This window comes from Oreochromis aureus, linkage group 2, assembly GCF_013358895.1.
Source record: "Oreochromis aureus strain Israel breed Guangdong linkage group 2, ZZ_aureus, whole genome shotgun sequence".
Lineage (NCBI taxonomy): Eukaryota > Metazoa > Chordata > Actinopteri > Cichliformes > Cichlidae > Oreochromis > Oreochromis aureus.
Genome location: NC_052943.1, coordinates 26,357,495 through 26,381,845, shown reverse-complemented (window position 1 = coordinate 26,381,845; position 24,351 = coordinate 26,357,495). Strand labels below are relative to the sequence as shown.

Here is a 24,351-nt window from a genome sequence, read left to right as displayed (position 1 = left end):
CCCTGCACAGTTACCAGCTGTCAGCTACACAAAAACAGGAGCTGGGTGTTTATTTGTCTCTGAGAAACAGTTCATAACTTCCTTCAACTCATTCATGTCACCTAAAGCAGGGCTCGCAAAATTTCAAAATCCCTGGTAGCCCTTCGGGAGGCACTCTTCAGTTTTTGGTAATAAATTTAAGTAGCCCGAATAAAAAAAAGAGGACAATTTTGGATTGATGTTTTGTTTCCTTTACAATATTATACATTAAAGTATAATATTGTAAAGGAAACAAAACATCAATCTAAAAATATTTAAAACACAAATTACAACAACAATTTCAATCATCAACTCAAATATTTGGTTCTAATTGAACAAATTTCTATGAACTTGTAAGAACTGTACAACAGGAATCAGTCTGTGTCAGATCCTTATTTTGACATTTCCACTGAAATCACAGGTAAGAGGCAAGTGCAACCAAGATCTAGGCCATTTGCTTTTTGAAGTTTGCAAAGACTGCTAAATTTTGCCAGTGGTAGTTCACTCTTTGCAACATAGTAGGCTGTTCTAAACAGATTTTCAGGACTTCTTGTTGTGCTTGGTTTATTTTTAGTATGCTTTTTGCAATTGGTGTTTGTTCTGGGAAAGATATTGCAGACTGGGCAATAATGCATTTCTTGCATTTGTCATGGGTTCTGATGGGGTCTTTCTTAAAATGACTGGTCCCAGTAACAAAGGCGCTTGTCGACTCAGAAATCGAGGGAAACTCACAACACACCGGCAGAACATGAGGTTATTTAGCTCGTCGTATTCCAGCCACATAAATTCTTTAGTCCATGAAACCATAAAGCTGCGCTTTCTTTTTCCCTCATAGTCTGATTTGTCATAACTTTTCCGTTTTGTGGTTGGCTTTTCTTTGGCTGCCCCTTCTTCACCCTGACCTCTCTTGTTTGGCTCTGCAGAACTAAAATACCTGCTTAAATCCATCTGCTCTTACATGCATACTTACATAACGATCAGCAATTCTCTGCGTAATCAGCCTCTATCACGTTTAAGCTTGCTGCAGGAGATTTCACTTGTCATGTTTGATAGTAAGCTAACGATTGATAAGACGATGTCAGAGGAATTGGTGTGCAATTAATCTGTGACTTACCAATTAGTGCTGTCGCTCTCTACACACAGTTAGCGCAAAGTGAAAGTGAAAGCAAAAACAAGCGCAAATTCAAACGCGATTTCAATGTGTCACATATTGACAGTGGCTCATCGATGCCGATGACATAATTACTCAGCTACATTTGCGAAAGAATGCAAAAGCATTGACATATCTTTCCCTCCCATGATAGCCCGACGGGCAGGGCTGAGATGGATTTTGGTAGCCCGATTGGAAAAATCGCTAGCCCGGGACGTCCGGGCTAGCGAGCCCTGTAAAGGGTAAACCTGTTTCTCCATCACCAGTTCAGCTCTGATGATTCAGTAAGGACATCTCCTGGTTTGGACCAGCCGCAAAATTAAAATCAAATGAATTCTAACAACAGCTGATCAAGCTTAAACGCGTGCTGCTGTTGTTTAGCGCGATAAACAAGAGCGAAAAAGCCGATCGTTGATCAGTTTCACGATTGAAGTTGCAACAGGCCAGAGAATGACAGGGAGGCTTCATAACGACAGAATAAATCGTAATATTTTCTCTGAATGTGGGACGATTCCGTTTGTACGGCAACTCTACGGACTAACCGTTATGAATAAAATAAAGTTCAACGTCAGTAACTTAGCGCGCACACAGCTCTATAGAAACTCCTGTGCAATTCATAACTTCTTACCTGAAATTCAGTTCACCTCACGCTCCTGCCTTAGGTTTGCCTGATCCACGATCTACCACCGGTCGATCGGCGGTCCCCGCCGCCTCCTATGTCTCGTTCCGCATGTTTTTCTGACACACACGGTAGATAGCTGCTCTCTGTTGTAGCTGCGGCGTTAGCCAAGACCAAACAACTCAGTTATTATTTCCACATCGAAGCGGCGCTAGCTAGCGGCGCTAGCCACGCTAGCTAGTTAGCCGGCAACATCGTCAGATATAATATGGGATGTTTTGACAAAACGAGCAGATATTTGAAGTTTACACACCTACATTCTCGCCTGAAAATATCTTAAAAGTTCATTTTGTGACCTAGAAACACGAATAAAAGACGTTTAAAACGAAGAGGTGTCCGCCATTGTTGAACTCGGCAGGGCGTGCTATGCATTATGGGATATGGAGTTTAAAAACAAGCATACAGATTTCGGCCGTACTACTCCCGGTATACCACTAGAGAGAGCCAACCCACCACAAATAAAGTCTGTTTCTATGGAAATTGGCCTAAATTTGCACTAAAATCTAAATATTTCAAAAACTATAAAAGTCATGAACACCAAAAGTGTATACCATACTAGTCCAGCTCCAGCCGCACAAAATGATCTAACATATGTAACCCTATTGTCAAAACTGTTAGGCAGAGAGGCGCGGAAAATTTTCACTAAAATATTAATATTTAAAAACTATAATAGTTATAAACACCAAAAGTCATAGCACACCATTCCTGATCCAGCCGCACAAAATGAGGTAACATATATGAAGCTTGTCTCAAAACTGCGGGGCGAGATTCGCTGCAAAATTTCAGGCGGAAACTGGAGAATAATAATAATAATAATAATAATAATAATAAATCCGACGAATAGTAATATGTGTGCCTCTTGGCATAGGCACACATAATAAATCCGACGAATAGTAATATGTGTGCCTCTTTCCATAGGCACACATAATAACTAGAAAGGGAAAATTTCAGAAGAAATTTTATGTGTGCCTATGCCGCTGGTAATCAGTGTAGTTTGCCATTCATACAGCTACAGAGAGCAAAACTCAGCAGAGCAGCCATTCTCCACCATGAATTATGATAAAACAAACACCGCTCATACCTCACAGATGACAGCTTACATCTTTGGGTAAAGATGAAGTGACTTTGTACAGCCCCGATTTGCAGACGCTGTGCACACAGGTTCATGAGCAGAAGTCCCATTGTACCACGGCAGACCCAACAATGTTTGCATGAACACGCTTTGAAGCATTATGTTATGGACCACTTTTCACACATGGTTGGTGTACCCACACAGGCAGCTGTAGCTTTTCAACTCATAGCCCAACACACACCCAAAAAACAGCCAAGACAGCACAGACTTTACACCCGTGGGTCCACCTCCCCTGCAGCGGCACTGCAGACCACGCCCGACACACATCAAACACATAAAATAAATATATATGCACTTTTGCATTCACTTTTTGTTTTTGTTATTTTTACACAGTGTTCTGAATGATGAACAATGGTCTACAGCCAATCTTGTGTATTATTATACAAACTTTGGTTGTAAGATTCGGATAAGCATTTAATAAAAGCTAAATATTTTATATGAGAGTAAGAAAGAAAAGTATATCTTTATGTCCACCTTTCTCTGTTAATGCCCTACCTGGCCCCTGGCAAAAGCTTTGCTAGATCCGCCCCTGCACAGTTACCAGCTGTCAGCTACACAAAAAAAGGAGCTTGGTGTTTACAGGGAGTGCAGAATTATTAGGCAAATGAGTATTTTGTCCACATCATCCTCTTCATGCATGTTGTCTTACTCCAAGCTGTATAGGCTCGAAAGCCTACTACCAATTAAGCATATTAGGTGATGTGCATCTCTGTAATGAGAAGGGGTGTGGTCTAATGACATCAACACCCTATATCAGGTGTGCATAATTATTAGGCAACTTCCTTTCCTTTGGCAAAATGGGTCAAAAGAAGGACTTGACAGGCTCAGAAAAGTCAAAAATAGTGAGATATCTTGCAGAGGGATGCAGCAGTCTTAAAATTGCAAAGCTTCTGAAGCGTGATCATCGAACAATCAAGCGCTTCATTCAAAATAGTCAACAGGGTCGCAAGAAGCGTGTGGAAAAACCAAGGCGCAAAATAACTGCCCATGAACTGAGAAAAGTCAAGCGTGCAGCTGCCAAGATGCCACTTGCCACCAGTTTGGCCATATTTCAGAGCTGCAACATCACTGGGTGCCCAAAAGCACAAGGTGTGCAATACTCAGAGACATGGCCAAGGTAAGAAAGGCTGAAAGACGACCACCACTGAACAAGACACACAAGCTGAAACGTCAAGACTGGGCCAAGAAATATCTCAAGACTGATTTTTCTAAGGTTTTATGGACTGATGAAATGAGAGTGAGTCTTGATGGGCCAGATGGATGGGCCCGTGGCTGGACTGGTAAAGGGCAGAGAGCTCCAGTCCGACTCAGACGCCAGCAAGGTGGAGGTGGAGTACTGGTTTGGGCTGGTATCATCAAAGATGAGCTTGTGGGGCCTTTTTCGGGTTGAGGATGGAGTCAAGCTCAACTCCCAGTCCTACTGCCAGTTTCTGGAAGACACCTTCTTCAAGCAGTGGTACAGGAAGAAGTCTGCATCCTTCAAGAAAACATGATTTTCATGCAGGACAATGCTCCATCACACGCGTCCAAGTACTCCACAGCGTGGCTGGCAAGAAAGGGTATAAAAGAAGAAAAAACTAATGACATGGCCTCCTTGTTCACCTGATCTGAACCCCATTGAGAACCTGTGGTCCATCATCAAATGTGAGATTTACAAGGAGGAAAACAGTACACCTCTCTGAACAGTGTCTGGGAGGCTGTGGTTGCTGCTGCACGCAATGTTGATGGTGAACAGATCAAAACACTGACAGAATCCATGGATGGCAGGCTTTTGAGTGTCCTTGCAAAGAAAGGTGGCTATATTGGTCGCTGATTTGTTTTTGCTTTGTTTTTGAATGTCAGAAATGTATATTTGTGAATGTGGAGATGTTATATTGGTTTCACTGGTAAAATAAATAATTGAAATGGGTATATATTTGTTTTTGTTAAGTTGCCTAATAATTATGCACAGTAATAGTCACCTGCACACACAGATATCCCCCTAAAATAGCTAAAACTAAAAACTACTTCCAAAAACTTTCAGCTTTGATATTAATGAGTTTTTTGGGTTCATTTAGAACATGGTTGTTGTTCAATAATAAAATTATTCCTCAAAAATACAACTTGCCTAATAATTCTGCACTCCCTGTATTTGTCTGTCAAAAATAGTTCATAACTTCCTTCAACTTATTCATGTCACCTAAAGAGTAAACCTGTTTCTCCATCACCAGTTCAGCTCTGATGATTCAGTAAGGACATCTGCCGTTTTTACAGCTGTAGCTCCAGCAAACATCAGCTGATACCAGAAATTAAAAGCAAATGAATTCTAACAACAGCTGATCAAGCTTAAACGTGCTGCTGTTGTTTTTTGCGATAAACAAACAAGAGAGAAACGCCGATCATTGATCAGTTTCATGACTGAAGTTTCAACAGGCGAGAGAATGACAGGGGAGGCTGTCATAAAGTTCAACATGCGCACACAGCTGTATAGAAACTCTGTCGTGCTAGCTAGAACGCAGTACAAGTTATTGTAAGTGATTGAAAAAGTCAGCACAACGAAAATAAACTACACCTAAACTCGGTTTATATCTGACCGAAATAGAGTGCAGTTCATAACTTCTTACCTGAAATTCAGTTCACCTCACGCTCCTGCCTTCGCTTTCCCTGATCCATGATTGACCACCGCGTTAGCAATCGCCTGCCCGGCCTCGTATGTCTCGTTGGCGGCATGTCCTTTCTGTCACACACCGGTGGATAGCTGCCCTCTGTTGTAGCTCCACCACCAAACAACTCAGTTATTTTTCCACATCGACCAGCATCATCGGCCCATATAAACGAAAAATAAGTCCAGCTAAGACACAGACCCTTGCCGAGCGATCGGGCGATTAAACAAATTTTAGCCACCTCACTATCAGCCAAGCCTGGGTGCTTTTTCGACGAAGGTCGCTAGCCGCGCTAGCTAGCTAAGCTAGCGGCGCTAGCTAGCTAGCCAGCCGGCTATCAGCAACACGTAAGAGAACTGTTGCTAAATAAACTACACCTAAACTCGGTTTATATCTGACCCAAATAGAGTGCAGGTCATAACTTCTTACCTGAAATTCAGTTCACCTCACGCTCCTGCCTTCGCTTTCCTGATCCACGATTGACCTCCGCGTTAGCAAACACCGGTCGCCTGCCTCGTATGTCTCATTCGCGGCATATCCTTTCTGTCATACACCGTGGATAGCTGCCCACTGTTGTAGCTCCGCGTTATAGCACCACCAAACAACTCAGTTATTTTTTCCACATCCAGCTGTAACTCCGATTCTATGCGAGCATTTGCGAGAGACCAGGGAGGTGAAACGACAGAGAGAGTCCCCTCGCTATCCATTTGCAGCCAAGTCGCGGCAGCTAGCTAGGTAGCCAGCTAGGTAGCCGGCTAGCTGTCAGGCAGGACCGACGTAGTCAGAGCACTGTCGCTAAATATGGGATGTCTTGATAAAACAAGCAGATATTTGAAGTTTACACACCTACATTCTCGCCTGAAAATATCTTAAAAGCTTATTTTGTGACCTAGAAACACGAATAAAAGACATATAAAACGAAGTGGTGGCCGCCATTGTTCACTCTGTAGAGGCGCATATGAATTGTGGGATATTGAGTTTTCCACCAAGCATTACCGTAACTTTTGAATGATTTGCGCAACCTTAAAAATTCCAAGGGCTCCTGAAAGCAGCGACGCTGTGCGCACCGTTGAAATTGTCATCATTACGGTAATCCAAATAAGGGTACACAGGCTGTACCACTCCCGGCATACCACTAGAGAGAGCCAAGACACCACAAATGAAGTCTGTTTATTTGGCGCCAAAAGATGAATTGGCCTAAATTTGTACTAAAATATTAATATTTAAAAAACTATAAAAGTCATAAACACCAAAAGTCACAACATAATAGTCCAGCTCCAGCCGCACAAAATGATCTAACATATGTAATCCTAATGTCAAAACTGTTTGGCAGAGGAGCGCGGGAAAATTTTCACTAAAATATTAATATTTAAAAAACTATAAAATTCATAAACACCAAAAGTCATAGCACACCATTCCAGATCCGGCCGCACAAAATGAGGTAACATATATGAAGCTTGTCTCAAAACTGCGGGCGTGATACGTGCGAAATTTAGGCGGAAGATGGAGAATAATAATAATAAGAACTAGAAAGCGAAAATTTCAGAAGAAATTTTATGTGTGCCTATGCCGCTGCTAATCAGTGTAGTTTGCCATTCATACGGCTACAGAGAGCAAAACTCAGCAGAGCAGCCATTCTCCACCATGAATTATGATAAAACAAACACCGCTCGCGCCTCACAGATGACAGCTTACAGTTTTGGGTAAAGATGAGGTGACTTCATTACAGCCCGATTTGCAGACGCTGTGCACAGAGGTTCATGAGCAGAAGTCCCATTGTATCACGGCAGACCCGACAATGTTTGCATGAACATGCTTTGAAGCATTACGTTATGGACCACTTTTCACACATGGTTGGTGTACCCACACAGGCAGCCGTAGCTTTTCAACTCATAGCCCAACACACACCCAAAAAACAGCCAAGAGAGCACAGACTTTACACCCGTGGGTCCACCTCCCCTGCAGCGGCACTGCAGACCACGCCCCGACACACATCAAACACATAAAATAAATATGTATGCACTTTCGCATTCACTTTTTGTTTTTGTTATTTTTACATAGTGTTCTGAATGATGAACAATGGTCTACAGCCAATCTTGTGTATTATTATACAAACTTTGGTTGTAAGATTCAGATAACTATTTAATAAAAGCTAAATATTTTATACAGGGAGTGCAGAATTATTAGGCAAATGAGTATTTTGTCCACATCATCCTCTTCATGCATGTTGTCTTACTCCAAGCTGTATAGGCTCGAAAGCCTACTACCAATTAAGCATATTAGGTGATGTGCATCTCTGTAATGAGAAGGGGTATGGTCTAATGACATCAACACCCTATATCAGGTGTGCATAATTATTAGGCAACTTCCTTTCCTTTGGCAAAATGGGTCAAAAGAAGGACTTGACAGGCTCAGAAAAGTCAAAAATAGTGAGATATCTTGCAGAGGCATGCAGCAGTCTTAAAATCGCAAAGCTTCTGAAGCGTGATCATCGAACAATCAAGCGTTTCATTCAAAATAGTCAACAGGGTCGCAAGAAGCGTGTGGAAAAACCAAGGCGCAAAATAACTGCCCATGAACTGAGAAAAGTCAAGCGTGCAGCTGCCAAGATGCCACTTGCCACCAGTTTGGCCATATTTCAGAGCTGCAACATCACTGGAGTGCCCAAAAGCACAAGGTGTGCAATACTCAGAGACATGGCCAAGGTAAGAAAGGCTGAAAGACGACCACCACTGAACAAGACACACAAGCTGAAACGTCAAGACTGGGCCAAGAAATATCTCAAGACTGATTTTTCTAAGGTTTTATGGACTGATGAAATGAGAGTGAGTCTTGATGGGCCAGATGGATGGGCCCGTGGCTGGATTGGTAAGGGCAGAGAGCTCCAGTCCCACTCAGACGCCAGCAAGGTGGAGGTGGAGTACTGGTTTGGGCTGGTATCATCAAAGGTGAGCTTGTGGGGCCTTTTCGGGTTGAGGATGGCGTCAAGCTCAACTCCCAGTCCTACTGCAAGTTTCTGGAAGACACCTTCTTCAAGCAGTGGTACAGGAAAAAGTCTGCATCCTTCAAGAAAAACATGATTTTCATGCAGGACAATGCTCCATCACACGCGTCCAAGTACTCCACAGCGTGGCTGGCAAGAAAGGGTTTAAAAGAAGAAAAACTAATGACATGGCCTCCTTGTTCACCTGATCTGAACCCCATTGAGAACCTGTGGTCCATCATCAAATGTGAGATTTACAAGGAGGGAAAACAGTACACCTCTCTGAACAGTGTCTGGGAGGCTGTGGTTGCTGCTGCACGCAATGTTGATGGTGAACAGATCAAAACACTGACAGAATCCATGGATGGCAGGCTTTTGAGTGTCCTTGCAAAGAAAGGTGGCTATATTGGTCGCTGATTTGTTTTTGTTTTGTTTTTGAATGTCAGAAATGTATATTTGTGAATGTGGAGATGTTATATTGGTTTCACTGGTAAAATAAATAATTGAAATGGGTATATATTTGTTTTTGTTAAGTTGCCTAATAATTATGCACAGTAATAGTCACCTGCACACACAGATATCCCCTAAAATAGCTAAAACTAAACACAAACTAAAAACTACTTCCGAAAACATTCAGCTTTGATATTAATGTGTTTTTGGGTTCATTGAGAACATGGTTGTTGTTCAATAATAAAATTATTCCTCAAAAATACAACTTGCCTAATAATTCTGCACTCCCTGTATGAGAGTAAGAAAGAAAAGTATATCTTTGTGTCCACCTTTCTCTGTTAATGCCCTACCTGGCCCCTGGCAAAAGCTTTGCTAGATCCGCCCCTGCACAGTTACCAGCTGTCAGCTAAATAAAAAAGGAGCTTGGTGTTTATTTCTCTCAGAAACAGTTCATAACTTCCCTTCAACTCATTCATGTCACCTAAAAAAAAAGTAAACCTGTTTCTCCATCACCAGTTCAGCTCTGATGATTCAGTAAGGTCATCTCCTGGTTTCGACCAGCCGCTTCTACAGCTGTGGCTCCAGCAAACATCAGCTGATACTAGAAATTAAAATCAAATGAATTCTAACAACAGCTGATCAAGCTTAAACGTGCTGCTGTTGTTTAGCGCGATAAACAAACAAGAGAGAAAAAGCGATCATTGATCAGTTTCATGACTTAAGTTTGAACAGGCGAGAGAATGACAGGGGAGGCTGTCATAAACTCCATCGTGCTAGCTACCACGCAGATACGAGTTATTATAACTGATTGTAAAAAGTCAGCACAACAAAATAAACTACACCTAAACTCGGTTTATATCTGACCCAAATAGAGTGCAGGTCATAACTTCTTACCTGAAATTCAGTTCACCTCACGCTCCGACCGGCAGCCGCCTGCTTCTCCTGCCTTCGGTTTCCTGATCCACGATCTACCACCGGTCGATCGGCGGTCGCCCGCGCCGCCTCGTTCCCGCATGTTCTTTCTGACACACACGGTGGATAGCTGCCCTCGGTTGTAGCTCCGCGTCAGCGACTCACCAAACAACTCAGTAATTTTTTCCACATCGACCAGCATCTGGACAATCCACCGCCTTTCACTGTTTGTACCGTTACTAAAAAACCCTCATCGGCTCATAAAAACGAAAAATAAGTCCAGCTATGACCCTGAGTCAAAAGACAGCCAGCTCGGGTTAGCTAGCTACCTGTCTAGCTCTTTGCAGGCACCGAAAACATCAGAGCTAATATGGGATGTCTTGGTAACACGAGCAGATATTTGAAGTTTACATCTGGCCAATCCACCACCTTTCACTGTTTATACCATTACTAAAATGAATAAATAAATAAATCATCGGTCCATATAAACGAAAAATAAGTCCAGCTAAAACACATACTGTCGGCGAAGCGACCGGGTGCTGACACGAGTTTCACCCGCCTCAATATAAGCCAAGCCTGGGTGCTTTTTCACGAAGGGTCGCTAGCGGTGCTAGCTAACTATGCTAGCGGCACTAGCTAGCTAGCCGGCTATCAGCAACACATAAGAGAACTGCTGCTAAATAAACTACACCTAAACTCGGTTTATATCTGACCCAAATAGAGTGCAGGTCATAACTTCTTACCTGAAATTCAGTTCACCTCACGCTCCTGCCTTCGCTTTCCCTGATCCACGATTGACCTCCGCGTTAGCAAACACCGGTCGATCGGCGGTCGCGGCATGTCCTTTCTGTCATACACGGTGGATAGCTGCCCACTGTTGTAGCTCCGCGTTATAGCACCACCAAACAACTCAGTTATTTTTTCCACATCCAGCTGTAACTCCGATTGTGTGCGAGCATTTGCGAGAGACCGGGAGGTGAAACGACAGAGAGAGTCCCTCGCTATCCATTTGCAGCCAAGTGCGGCAGCTAGCTAGGTAGCCGGCTAGCTGTCAGGCAGGACCGACGTCGTCAGAGCACTGTCGCTAAATATGGGATGTCTTGATAAAACAAGCAGATATTTGAAGTTTACACACCTACATTCTCGCCTGAAAATATCTTAAAAGTTTATTTTGTGACCTAGAAACACGAATAAAAGACATATAAAACGAAGTGGTGGCCGCCATTGTTCACTCTGTAGAGGCGTGCTATGAATTGTGGGATATGGAGTTTTCAACACAAGGATAAATCTTTTCGGCTGTACTACTCCCGGTATACCACTAGAGAGAGCCAAGACACCACAAATGAAGTCTGTTTATTTGGCGCCAAAAGATGAATTGGCCTAAATTTGTACTAAAAGAAAAATAAGTCCAGCTAAAACACATACTGTCGGCGAGCGACCGGGTGCTGACACGAGTTTCACCCGCCTCAATATAAGCCAAGCCTGGGTGCTTTTTCACGAAGGGTCGCTAGCGGTGCTAGCTAACTATGCTAGCGGCACTAGCTAGCTAGCCGGCTATCAGCAACACATAAGAGAACTGCTGCTAAATAAACTACACCTAAACTCGGTTTATATCTGACCCAAATAGAGTGCAGGTCATAACTTCTTACCTGAAATTCAGTTCACCTCACGCTCCTGCCTTCGCTTTCCCTGATCCACGATTGACCTCCGCGTTAGCAAACACCGGTCGATCGGCGGTCGCGGCATGTCCTTTCTGTCATACACCGTGGATAGCTGCCCACTGTTGTAGCTCCGCTTATAGCACCACCAAACAACTCAGTTATTTTTTCCACATCCAGCTGTAACTCCGATTGTGTGCGAGCATTTGCGAGAGACCGGGGAGGTGAAACGACAGAGAGAGTCCCCTCGCTATCCATTTGCAGCCAAGTGCGGCAGCTAGCTAGGTAGCCGGCTAGCTGTCAGGCAGGACCGACGTCGTCAGAGCACTGTCGCTAAATATGGGATGTCTTGATAAAACAAGCAGATATTTGAAGTTTACACACCTACATTCTCGCCTGAAAATATCTTAAAAGTTTATTTTGTGACCTAGAAACACGAATAAAAGACATATAAAAACGAAGTGGTGGCCGCCATTGTTCACTCTGTAGAGGCGTGCTATGAATTGTGGGATATGGAGTTTTCAACACAAGGATAAATCTTTTCGGCTGTACTACTCCCGGTATACCACTAGAGAGAGCCAAGACACCACAAATGAAGTCTGTTTATTTGGCGCCAAAAGATGAATTGGCCTAAATTTGTACTAAAATATTAATATTTAAAAAACTATAAAAGTCATAAACACCAAAAGTCACAACATAATAGTCCAGCTCCAGCCGCACAAAATGATCTAACATATGTAATCCTAATGTCAAAACTGTTTGGCAGAGGAGCGCGGGAAAATTTTCACTAAAATATTAATATTTAAAAAACTATAAAATTCATAAACACCAAAAGTCATAGCACACCATTCCAGATCCGGCCGCACAAAATGAGGTAACATATATGAAGCTTGTCTCAAAACTGCGGGGCGTGATACGTGCCGAAATTTAGGCGGAAGATGGAGAATAATAATAATAAGAATAATAAATCCGACGAATAGTAATATGTGTGCCTCTTGGCATAGGCACACATAATAATAAATCCGACGAATAGTAATATGTGTGCCTCTTGGCATAGGCACACATAATAATAATAAATCCGAGGAATAGTAATATGTGTGCCTCTTATCATAGGCACACATAATAATAATAATAATAAATCCGACGAATAGTAATATGTGTGCCTCTTGGCATAGGCACACATAATAATGGATTCTGACTCTGATTGCACGGTTTTGTACCTAGTGGTCACTCTGGGAAGTGCACCCACTGAGCAGGGTTTACAAGCAGTAACTGTGGGACCAGGAGGACCTGTGGAGGTCTGTCTGCTGGAAAAATCTCAGAACGTTACTTCAGCTACAGGCACATGTGGGCTGCAATGAAGCGTGCAGCCTGAATGGAGCTTTCAGGACTTCCTGTCGAGATTTCCATAATAAATGTGGCTCCGCCGTCTGGGCTCATAAAGCTCATTTCCTCAGAGAGGAGAAGAATCTGCAACCAGACTAGACGTCTGAGAGGAGACCTGCACCCACTGCCAGGAAAAACACTAAAACCAGCACAGGAGCACCCATCCAGCTCCTCACTTCCTGCCCACTACAAAATAAAAGGTCAGTATGAAGAGATGAGTGACAATTCGACTGCACGTATAAACATCAATTTGAATTGTTCTGGATATGAGTTTAACAGCTTAGTTTAGCAGTTTAAGGGTTATTAAGACTTAACCAAAGCAGATTTGAACTATTATGTCACTGCAAAGGTGGTGAAGAAGAAGACTGCGTACCCATAATCATAGTCAATGTCCTTTAAACTAAGAGCAAATGAGCAGGGAAAAAATCAAGCTTTGGCTCAACAACCTTCACTAAAAGAGCTTTTCAGTTCTGACAAATACTTTGATTACATGAATGACAGAATAATTCTTCATTTATTCGAATGTCATCTTCAAAGACTGTTTATAAAAGACAGAACCAAAACTGGAGCAAACGTCTTGGTCAGTCTGTTTATCGAGCAGTTTATCAAGGTTGCTGGGGTTGAATTCCAGAGGCACATAAGAATGAAACACAGTGACAGTGACAATACTATCGTTATGAAAGATCTAGCTAAATGTATTAGAAATATATTGGAAATAACAGTGGACCAAGGATTGAGTCTTGAACACCATAAATAGAATGTAGAAGGTGGAGAGCAGATTAGCTGAGGTGAAGCATAGCAGACAGCCAGCAGCTACAACCACCTGTGTCACTTTAATATTTAATATTTATCCTGCATGTACAAGCCAACCTCTTTAAACCAATGTCAGCCTGCCTCTGTGTTGCATGACATAAAAACTATTTTATTTGCAGCTGGAGATAAATCATTGAGTGATCAGTCTGCCAGAAAATTAACCAGCAGCTTAATTCTTCTATTCCCTGAACTTCCTCCTGTGTCAGCTCCTCCACTGTGTCCTCTCTCTGAGACTTTCTGAGTCTATAAACGTCAGATGTGTATTTTCTTCAGCTTTACAACTCAGCGATTGTTGGCTTATTTCTGCTCTCAGGTCCTCTATAATAAAATCAAGTTTAACGTTGACAGAGAGAAAAAGGAAACTCCCAAAGCTCCCGCAGCCTCAAAGCAGATGGAAACTCGGGTGCCTTTTGTTCTCTACATAAGTAAAGATGGCTGCTGTGGATTTATGACAAAACAAACAGAGCAAGGTCGCAGTAATTCAGCTGTCGGGATCGAGCTGCTCGATGAAAACCTTAAAAAAAAAAATGCTTTCACATCAGTCAGCAGCACGTCATCCTTCAGATTGTCAGAGGAAGCTTCAAACATGAAACTGCCAGCCATGAAAAGCCTGAGAAAAGTTTCATCAGGGATTAAAAGTCATTCTCAGAATGTAAAAACAAGGTGGACATTACCAAGTACAATTTTTGTCTTTGAGAAACTTTTATCAACTAAAGCTGATGAATTAAAGTTAGACACCTCAGTGAGTAAATTAAGGGACGAGTTACACAAGCTTGGTTATTGTGAGGGTGCGGTACATAAACGTGTGCTACTTAACTCTAAATGAAATGCCCTTTAACTTTACTACAAAATGCCTTTGAATGGTCTAGATTTTTTTTTACAAAATTAATACTTATACACAATATTTAAGAGACAGAAATCTAATCTTCTGACCAAATTCTGTCTTATCAGTGTACCGCACAGATACAAGATCACTGATTTTATTAACATCTCAACAAAAACTCTGAATAAGTCAGTCATGACATGCTAACAGCTAACAGTTTCAATCCAAACTCCACAAACCACATCACACATTCACAATAATCAAAGTCTAAACATCACACAGCTCAAATCATAGTCAAGCGTTCCAAACTTCATGTGTACATCAGTGTGTACCGCTATAGTTAAGTTTTATTTTGCATTTTACAAATAAAGGATTTGAAAATTATACTAAATTGGCTTCTAAAAATCTTGTAGCTCTAAAACCTTCCAAAGCTCTCAGAGATTTCAAAGCTGGGAGTGAGCTTGAACCTTTAAAGCCCTGAAAGCTACTGGAGCCCTTGAAGCTGTCTGAGCTCTAAGCTTTTGGGGTATTCAAAGCCCTTGAAGCTCTCAAAGCTGTCAGACTGATCGAGGCTCTCAGAGCTCTTAAAGTTCTTGGACCTCTAACAGCTACCGAAGGTCTCAAGTCTTTAGTTCTCAAAACTTGTGGAGCTCTGGTAGCTACCAAAGGCTACCAGCATCTGGAAAGTACTCAAAGCTCTCGGATTTCATAATGGTTATCAAAACAAGCTTAGGTAGCAAAAGATCAGCGTATAACTTGGACACCAGACCTTTGTGCACTATTATAAAATAGTTTTTAAACATAAGAAATCACAGCAAGAAGATCAAAGAGACAAAAGTAATGTAACAGTGATTACTTCTTCACTATGTAGACCAGAGTGAAGAAATCCCCCCATCAGATCTCACCCAGCTGCTGAGCTTTAAACATCTCCAGGCTACATCTCTGACCTTTGAGCCATGTTTTAGCAGTTGTAGGCTGACACAAAGTCTCTTCTCGCAGTTTGACTCCAAACCTTTAACGCAGTGTCATTTTGCTTTTGTTGTTTTAGCTCCTAAACTGTGGAATGAATGAACTCTCACAATCTGCGCAGCTGCCTCCTTCAGTTGAAAACCTGTTGACCTGGATAGTTTTACCTCCTTTAACTGCATATTTTGATCTTTTCTTCTTTATAACATAAATAAGATGGTTACTTCAGTGCTGTTATTGTAAGTATTATTATTATTATTATTAGTATTACCTAAGGTTAAAGAAACAGATGTGGCATTAGTGTCTGACAGACAGAGGGTACTGGAGGACCGGGGGTTCAGAGGGGGGTTGTAGTGAATTACGATGGGAGTTATGAGTCTTCCTTCTGCTGACCTCTAACCTCCAGATCCTCCTCCACAGAAACCCACGGGTCCAAAGCCGCAGAGACAAAGACATGACTGTTAGACACAAAATGCCCCACCAGTGTAAATCCAACTAAACTGTCAGAGATAAGAGCTCAGTGTTTCCACACCCACACTGTGGGTGTTGTAAGATTTGTGCACATGGGGCGTCAGGGTCCTCCAGCGACTTCACTTCCTACAAATGTCCACAGAAAGTCTCACTTCCTCTTTCTGTCCTATTTGCTGCCAGCTGAAAGAATCTGTTTGTGAGAAACGTTCAGGCTGAACTGTGAGCTGTGTCAAGGCTGTGTCCAACATCCTGAACGGACACATTCAGGACAGGAAATGCACAAACACACGGTACGAGCCTCACAAATGCATGAATAAATACACAGAGTAAGCAGGAGAGATGAAAACAGTATGAGACAGAAAGAGGTGGAGGACAGGAGGAGGATCATCTTTAGATACAAGAGGGGAGAAGAAAATAGTGGAGCAGGCTGAGAGATGAAGAAGATGACGGAACAGAAACTAACTAAGAAGAATTAAAGTAGAAGAAAGAAGAAGTAAATGAAACATTGCGAACAAACTTATGAATCATTTCTTATGCTGTCTGTTAAACTGCTGAAGCGGACATTTCCATAAGTTTGCCTCATGATAAATCTGTGACAGAAACACCAAAGCCTTCGGTTTGAATTCAACATGCACCAATAACCGATCAGCTGATACGACTGTGGCAAATTAAAAGACATTAAACAGAGACAGGGGCTGATATTTAGCTCTTCTATCTGGCCTGCTTAATATTAAAAATTAGAGTGATAAAGACCAAAAAGGTTTTAAAATTGTTATTTTTATCATCATTGTGCGAATCCAGCCTAAATGCTCCGATAATTCTATGTAACACGTGAAGCATTGCTCGTCCAGAGCTCATGGAGAGATGATGGATGAAACAGTCAACCAGGACACCAAGATTCAGGTTCCATTTAAAAGTAAAAGTAGATGTCAGAATTAATATTTTTAGACTCAGATTTACTTCATTTTCTATGATTTATTAAGAATTCGCGTTATAACGTGAGTTCAGGGATGCCACGTATTTATATCTACTGATCTAATTTAAAGATTCTCCCCAAATATGGGATAAATAAAGTATTTCTCATTGATAATTGATCTGAGCCCACACGAGCTGATGACTTAGCTGATACCCTTCCACAAATCCACTTTTTCATCCATTTTGATTTTAAATACTTCACACATACTTATTATGCCTCTGCAAGCTGTTTTGCTACCCTCTTTTCTTGTTTCAGTGTCATATCTGCTGCCACTGACGCCTGCTCTGATCTGTGAGAGGGTCTTTGTGCTACACACGGAAAGGTGGGGCAGTCCCACAGCAGAGTTTCACCAGTAAATCTAAATGACTGCAGATATAAATCTCCTCTGACTGCTCCTTTGTGGTGCTACTTTAACCCTGTCTGGGTTTAAAAAGACGCTTTTACAACATTAACCACATATTTTCTGACTTTGTGTACTCTGTTTTGGTGGTAGTTTTTCTTTTTCTTTTGTATTATACTTCCTCTCACATATTGGACCAAAGCTGAGTTTAAAGTGGCAGCAAACAAACAAATTGCTGGCACACTTTGAAGGCATGAATGCATTCACACTGACAGTGGGTGTTTGTGTTTGGTAAAATGTGCTGTCAGAGGCTTGACAAGTTGCAGATGTTCAGATTAAAAAATCAGCTCTGATGTTGATGTTTAAGTTTGTTAGAAAAACAGAAGCTAATAAAGTCTGGGGAAAAGCAGTTTCTCACTTGAGTGGACTGAATAAATGTGGTTAAACAGCCTTTAAATCATATTTTGTTTCACGTGTTCAGCTGATTACTGCTTTGCTAAACTGGCTACTGGATATAACTCAGAGTTTAGTTTTTCTGAGTAAGATTTAATGCCTGTAGTGATGAATGTTATGTAGATTAATCAGGAGAAAAGCTATCTGTTATCACTGCAGAGGCTTCAAGTCCAAATCCCTGTTTATGTGTTCTGTCACTTTGATTCAACATTTGCCACTGCTGCTTCATGAGTAAACTGTATCACTGTGTTCCTGTTGAACAGTGTTGTCTGTATAAACACATGGAAGAAAAATAAGCCTCCTGTCTTTTAAATCTTCCTCACCCACCTTCACCTTCCTCATGTTCACAGCTCTGCAGGGACACTCCGCAGCCAGCTGCGTTTCACTCAAGAATGTGCTCATAGAAAGAAATTTTTGGAGGATTTTAGGATTTAGCAGCACGTTTCCTCTGCAGCGCCTTCCAAACACATACCAAGCAGAAATCCGGATTTAAAATAAAAATCAAATGCAGCGTTTAACGTTCAGAAAGGTTTTTCCTCTTTGGGCTGAAGATGGAGTTGGGAAGTAAATGCAGACAGTAGATTTCAGTGGTTTACAGTCAGAAACACACACCCACATTATTAATGAGGCAGCAGAGGCCAGCTGTGCTGCAGATCTCATGCCGCATGAGCTGGACAGGATTAAAGCAGAGTGCTGTGTCTGTCTATTCCTGTGAGGACAAGTTTCAGTTATAGACTTTAGGGCTTTCTGGCCTTCACTTTAGAACTGTTCAGACTTGGGCTCAGGTTTAGCTTTAGGGCAAAAGAGATGAGTTCTCACAAAAGCAGGTGTAAAAAAGCAGTCCGTTTCTCTGCACTCTTGGAGCTCAAATTGGAAAATTCAGCACTTAAGTGAAGTTGGTTTTAATCCAAGTGTTTGTGGATGGTTCTGGAATGACTTGTCTGACTGGCCAACTTGACCTCATGACAAAACATAAAAGCCAAGAAAATCAACAGTATTTGATTTTTCCACTCCCAAATTTCCCAGATCATCTCAGTACAACACTCTCAAACTTTATGTGCATTCTCTTGTGTTCCTAATGTTCAGATGATGTGCACGGCGTCTTGCCTGTTTGTGGATGCTTTTCACCTGACAGACTTGTTTACTATACTGCCTGACCTCCAGTGTATAACCTCAACTTTGATCAAAGACTTGGATTTTGAATTTCTGCCATAGACACTTACAACAACAACAACAAGAACAACAACAACAACAACAAAAACAAAAAGGCTTTCACTTTATGTACATGGATGCATTAATAGAGATGGGTTGGACTGTAAAACAATCAGTAATGCTTTATTAAGAACAAGCTGGTTTCTGTCATTTTGAGGTTTAGATTAAGTCTTGTAGTTTAGCTGCTGTTTTAGGTTTGTATTCCTGGGTTAAGTAATATTTCATTCTTTTTGTTTAGGTTATTATTTCTTCCCCAAGTCTTTATCTCCTTTAAATGATAACTGGACTGGTTCTTATATAGCACTTTTCTACACTTCCTGAGCACTCAGAGCACTTTATACAACTTGGCTCATTTGCCCAATCACTTTTTAAAAAGAAAAATATAAGTGGTTTCTATCTAACATTCACACTTCAGTTGATGCAACAGAGACCAACTTGGGGATATTTGGCATGCAGACTTGACGACCGAACCACTAACTTTAGTACATCACTCTACCTCTACCTCCCGAGCTACAGCCACACAGAGATACTTCTTTTGTTTTTAAAGTATCTCTCATGTCTCGTATTCAGTTTTACTTCCCTTGTGTGTTTGTTTTGATTAGTTTCAGCTGTTTCTTGTTGCCCACCTGTTTCTCTTACCTTGACTGAGACAGAGTGTCTGTGACCCAAAACTGGTACCGAATGCAGATGGAACTTAGTTTATGTTATTGTCAGAGCAGAATAGAAAAAAAAAAGGTATATGTGGGCATGTTTTGGCAAATTTGGACAGAAATGGCTACCACAGCAGGTAGCTCCATGTTTGATTTGGTAGAGTTATGCACTGGATGCCCTTCCTAATGCAACCCCACAGCGTCTTGCCATTCACTTGGGAGGGATCTTTTGTTTACCAAGTGAATGTGTAGAGACTAGCCTTACATTAAAAGTCTTGTTATGATCATTTTCCTATGCTCTGTACGATAAAGCTAAGTGAAGAGGACTTTGTTTTCCTATCCTGGACCACAGTGTGATTCACAGGCAGGTCTCTGCATTCACTCTAGGACACTGGATGCTTTTTATCATTCTGCCTTCTGGTTTATTACTGGCAATGGTTACATCCATCACCACTGCAGCTTACATGGAAACACTGGATGTTCTCTGCAGTCCTTATGAAATAATATAAACATTTTACTGTTTATAAGGCTGGAAGCTTCAGTTTCACATCTACTTTGTCCTTGCGCTGTATCCTTATGTGACTTTAAACTGACATGACTGTAAATCAGAGCTAGCCTCATTGCAGTTTAAATAATTGTCAGAATTATGGATGACTTTAAAAGCTAAACTCACTTTTCAAAGGATGAATAAGTGTTTTTAATAAATTAAAAGCTTGCCTTACATACATTGAAGCACATCATTAATACAGTTTGGGGATTGAGTTCTGTGTTTCAACCTTTTTTGATCTGAAATGAAGCTTCAGGTAGGTAACACTGAAGGAATTCATACTTTGACTTGGACTTAAATTAATGACTCGGACTCTAACTCAAGAGACTTTAGACTCAGACTTGAGAACTCCAAAGGAAGTGGAATATATCAGAAAAGTCAATGTAAATGTTTGCATGTGTCCTTTAAATGAACTCATGAGCCTGGGAGTGGAGTCTCAGCCTCAGATGTAAACTGACTCTGAAGTTTCTGCTCTGCTCTTTTTATTCTGCGGTTATGTAAGAGGCGAGGACACCTCCGGAGAAGGACATTTCTCAGCAGAATTAAAGTCAAACTAACAGAGTTGGTATAAAATCAAATACAAAAATAAACTCAGAAAGACGGCTGTAACCAAAAGTGAGAAGCAGTCGACCTGTGCTGTGCTTCTTAAGGAAAACTAAGAATGTATTTAAAATGGTAAATATGGCAAAAAGTGCAGTCGGTGGGACTTACGTGGGTTTGCCACAGATCTTGCGGTGGTACCACTGTTTGCAGTTGGTGAAATATTTCTTGCTGGTGCCTCTAATCTGTTGCATGGCGCAAACATTGGGTCTGAAACAGAAGAGAGACAAAGAGGAAAAAGTTTAGTTTAATTCAAATGTTTATACTTATTAACCGCTTTCATTTACAACATACAGAGACAGTCGGCTTAAATAAACCGTTAATCCTGAGCATGAGAGCAGAGACACGTAGAAGCTCTGTTAAAAGTCTAAATCAAAGTATTTGAGTCATCGATTCAAAAACTGAAACAGACTGACAGCAATAGGTTTCACAAATGATAAACTGGGACTTTTTACTGTCAAAAAATTGAGTTCATACCAACTCTGGTAAACATAATTATCCCCAATTAAGAAAAACACTCAAACTCACTCAAGCACAATGTTGTGATCTCAGTCGGCATGCACATTGTTTCATTGTGTATTGTTCTGTTTGCATGGGGATAAATATTAAGACGAACCACACCACACAATTTATAGCCTAAGCTAATTTGCACTGGCTGTCTCCCGAGGCGTCTGTGTAAAACACACACGCACATGACTAATAAGCAAAACAATCTATAGCATAAATCATACATGAAGAAATCCCAAACTCAGAACATAAAGTACAGACAGAGCAGTAAAAGACATGAAAGAGCAGATTGTTCACGGCTGCAGGGCTGATCCCTCTGCAACAACCGTTAAAATGATTAAAATGATCTCAGTTTGAGTTCTGCAGGTTAGGAATTTGTCACGTTGTTGACCCGAATTGAAAAAGTTGTTTATCCAAATGAGGATTTACGTAATGGCACCTTACAGTTCTCACTAGTTGGCCCATGTGATTATATCCATCGAGGAGCCAGAAGGAGAAGGGAGGAGGAGGTCTGATATTAGGTAATTTTTCTGTCCGGAAACCAAGTAAGCAACAGTTTTCTGAAATGTTGTTTCTAGTTTGGTAACTAAGAAAATGTTGTCTGCCCTTCTTCCCTTCCAGCCTGGGCTCACAGCCAGATGTGAAGTATTTAGGAAAATGCATTTGTCCTTGTACGTAAACACAGTTTACATCGCTTTTTTCAATTCCAGTCAGGGTGACAGTGAAACTGGGAGTTTTTTCTCGTTAAAATCATCTGAGAACTTTTGTAAACCTATTATGGCTGTTAAAAAAAAAACAGACAGAAAAACAGAACATATGAATCAAAAGGAAACTTTTTTCTGAAAGTTGAGGTCATTAAAGTTGATTCAAACTAAACTTAAAAGTGAAACTGCCGTCGTTTTCAAAGCTTTTGGCACTGGTACCAACTTAGTGTGTCATACACATATTGTCACTTCAGTTTTTAATTAGATGATTTTTCCAGGTTTATGATATAGTGAAGAACAATAATATCAAACACCTCATATATTCCAGTTTATATTCAATTGATATTGAGTTTTTTCCACCATAGATTGATGCAGAAAAGATGCAAAACTCTCCAGGCTCACCCCACTGCATTTGTCAGTGTTCAAATGGTCCACGACTGATTGTTGGAGCTCTTTCTCTAACATCGTAGGGTCTTAGGTATAGAAATTTATTTAAATTGAAGATAAAGAGTTATGGCAGATTATATCAACCAGTCTGCACAGAGTACAAGCCGGATCACTGTAACACCCTCACACGCTGACTCTCAGCTTACACTCACACAGACTCGCTCAGGCTGGCACCGGTTTCCTGTCTGTGAAGGAAATCCAGCTGTTTAAACCCTGACAACCCCCCCCCCAAAAAACCATGGATATTTAATATGGTACTGCAGTACACAAAGGAAAATTCAGATCCTTCGCTTAAGAAACAAGAAACTGTGTCACTCCAGTGAGAGCTGAAAATTACCACCACACCCAGCATGAACTGAAATCCTGGATTCAGATGGACATCTGGAGCCGGGCTAGTTTTTTTTTCATATTTTCTTCAGAAAAACCAGGATGTCTCCCTTTTTGTGTGTAAATTTCAGTTATATTTGTATTTGTGAAGATATGACAACAAATATTCAATTATGTCCCCTCCCACAACAGTAAAGAATGACTAGTTGGCCAGAGCTCCACTAAGAAAAACCCGTCAAGTGAATCCGTCCAGAACCTTAAGAGCAGTCCTGCTAACAAACAGACACAATGAACCAATCACATGAGAGGATGATGCTCAAAGAGTCAGCAACTTCCTTCAGACTATTTCTAAAATGATTTTTTATTCTCCATTTATCATCTCTGATCATTTAATAGTTTCTTTATTGCTTTTCAATTCTCCAGTTGTGCTTTGGAGGAGTGCATTATACTCTTTGAAATCATGAGGATAACGTGAAGTGGTAGTTCTTGAATAAACTTGATCACAACCATTGCCCAAATATGGAGACACGCGCTTTCCCCTGCACAGTAAGGCCATGAGAAACAGCCGTCAGACAGATGTGAGTAAAATGGATATTTTAGCTGAGGTGTAGTGCAGACAAAAGCTGCACAACACGAACTTGATTAAAAATCAGCAGAACATCTGTTTTTCATCTGCTCAAATAATTATATTCATGATGAATCGATCAATGAAAATCAATCAATTCCTAGTAGTCGCCTTTAGAAGTAATCTTTTTATTTCTCCAGTAAAAATATTAGATACACGTCATGTTCCTGCATAATTAAGTTCTTTTACTTTCATACTTTGTTTCCAAACCGGGACTTTTACTTTGTTATTTAAGCTGAAATTTTAGTACATTCAGTGCGGTGACTAAAGGACCAGAGTACTGACGCTCCCGCAGATTATCGATCACTCTCCGATAATTTCTATTGATCAGCTCAGTAGTTGAGGTTCAGTCGGGCAGGACCAGGCTCGGCTCGGGTCACTTTGATTTGAGAGAAAAAAAAGAAAAAAACCTCACCCATGCGTCCGGCCTCTGATCCGGCTGTGCTGCAGGACCGCCTGGAACGGAGACCGGGCCACACACACGGTCAGAACCAGGGCCAGACCCAGGGCCAGAGCGCACACCTTCATCTTCACTTTCTGGAGAAAAACCTGCTTCTTCTCCTTCTCTTTCTTCCTGTGCTTTTTCCTCCTTCACTCTCTGCAGCCCTCGGTCCCTACAGGGACCAGGACAGTCCGGCTTTATACACCGAAGAAAGAGGAGGAGGATGAGGAGGAGTGGCGAGGAGGATGGGGAGGGGCGCACCAGAGCAGAGCTGGGAGAATCCTTTGTTGCGGGAGAAGTAGTACAATAGTGTAAAATACTCCCCGGCAAGTTGAAGTTTTTAAGAGTACCCTGCAGTAACATGAGACTACTGCTTTGGATTCACGAGTCACCGATGATGATCGATATATTATTGGTTTATTTGTTGATTGTTCTTCA

The 24,351-nt window shown here is 41.4% G+C and overlaps 1 protein-coding gene across 1 annotated transcript in view; it reads right to left on the bottom strand.

Moving 5' to 3' along the window:
* Positions 1–24,125, bottom strand: part of tgfbi (transforming growth factor, beta-induced) — a 41,444-nt gene extending 17,319 nt beyond the window's left edge. Inside the window, exons 1-2 of the mRNA XM_039621425.1 lie at positions 23,887–24,125; positions 20,973–21,071 (exon numbers count right to left, since the gene is read on the bottom strand). Coding sequence (XP_039477359.1) covers positions 20,973–21,071; positions 23,887–23,999 — 212 coding nt within the window. The 5' untranslated portion in view covers positions 24,000–24,125. The remainder of the gene's footprint in view (positions 1–20,972; positions 21,072–23,886) is intronic.
* Between the last annotated feature and the right edge of the window lie 226 nt (positions 24,126–24,351).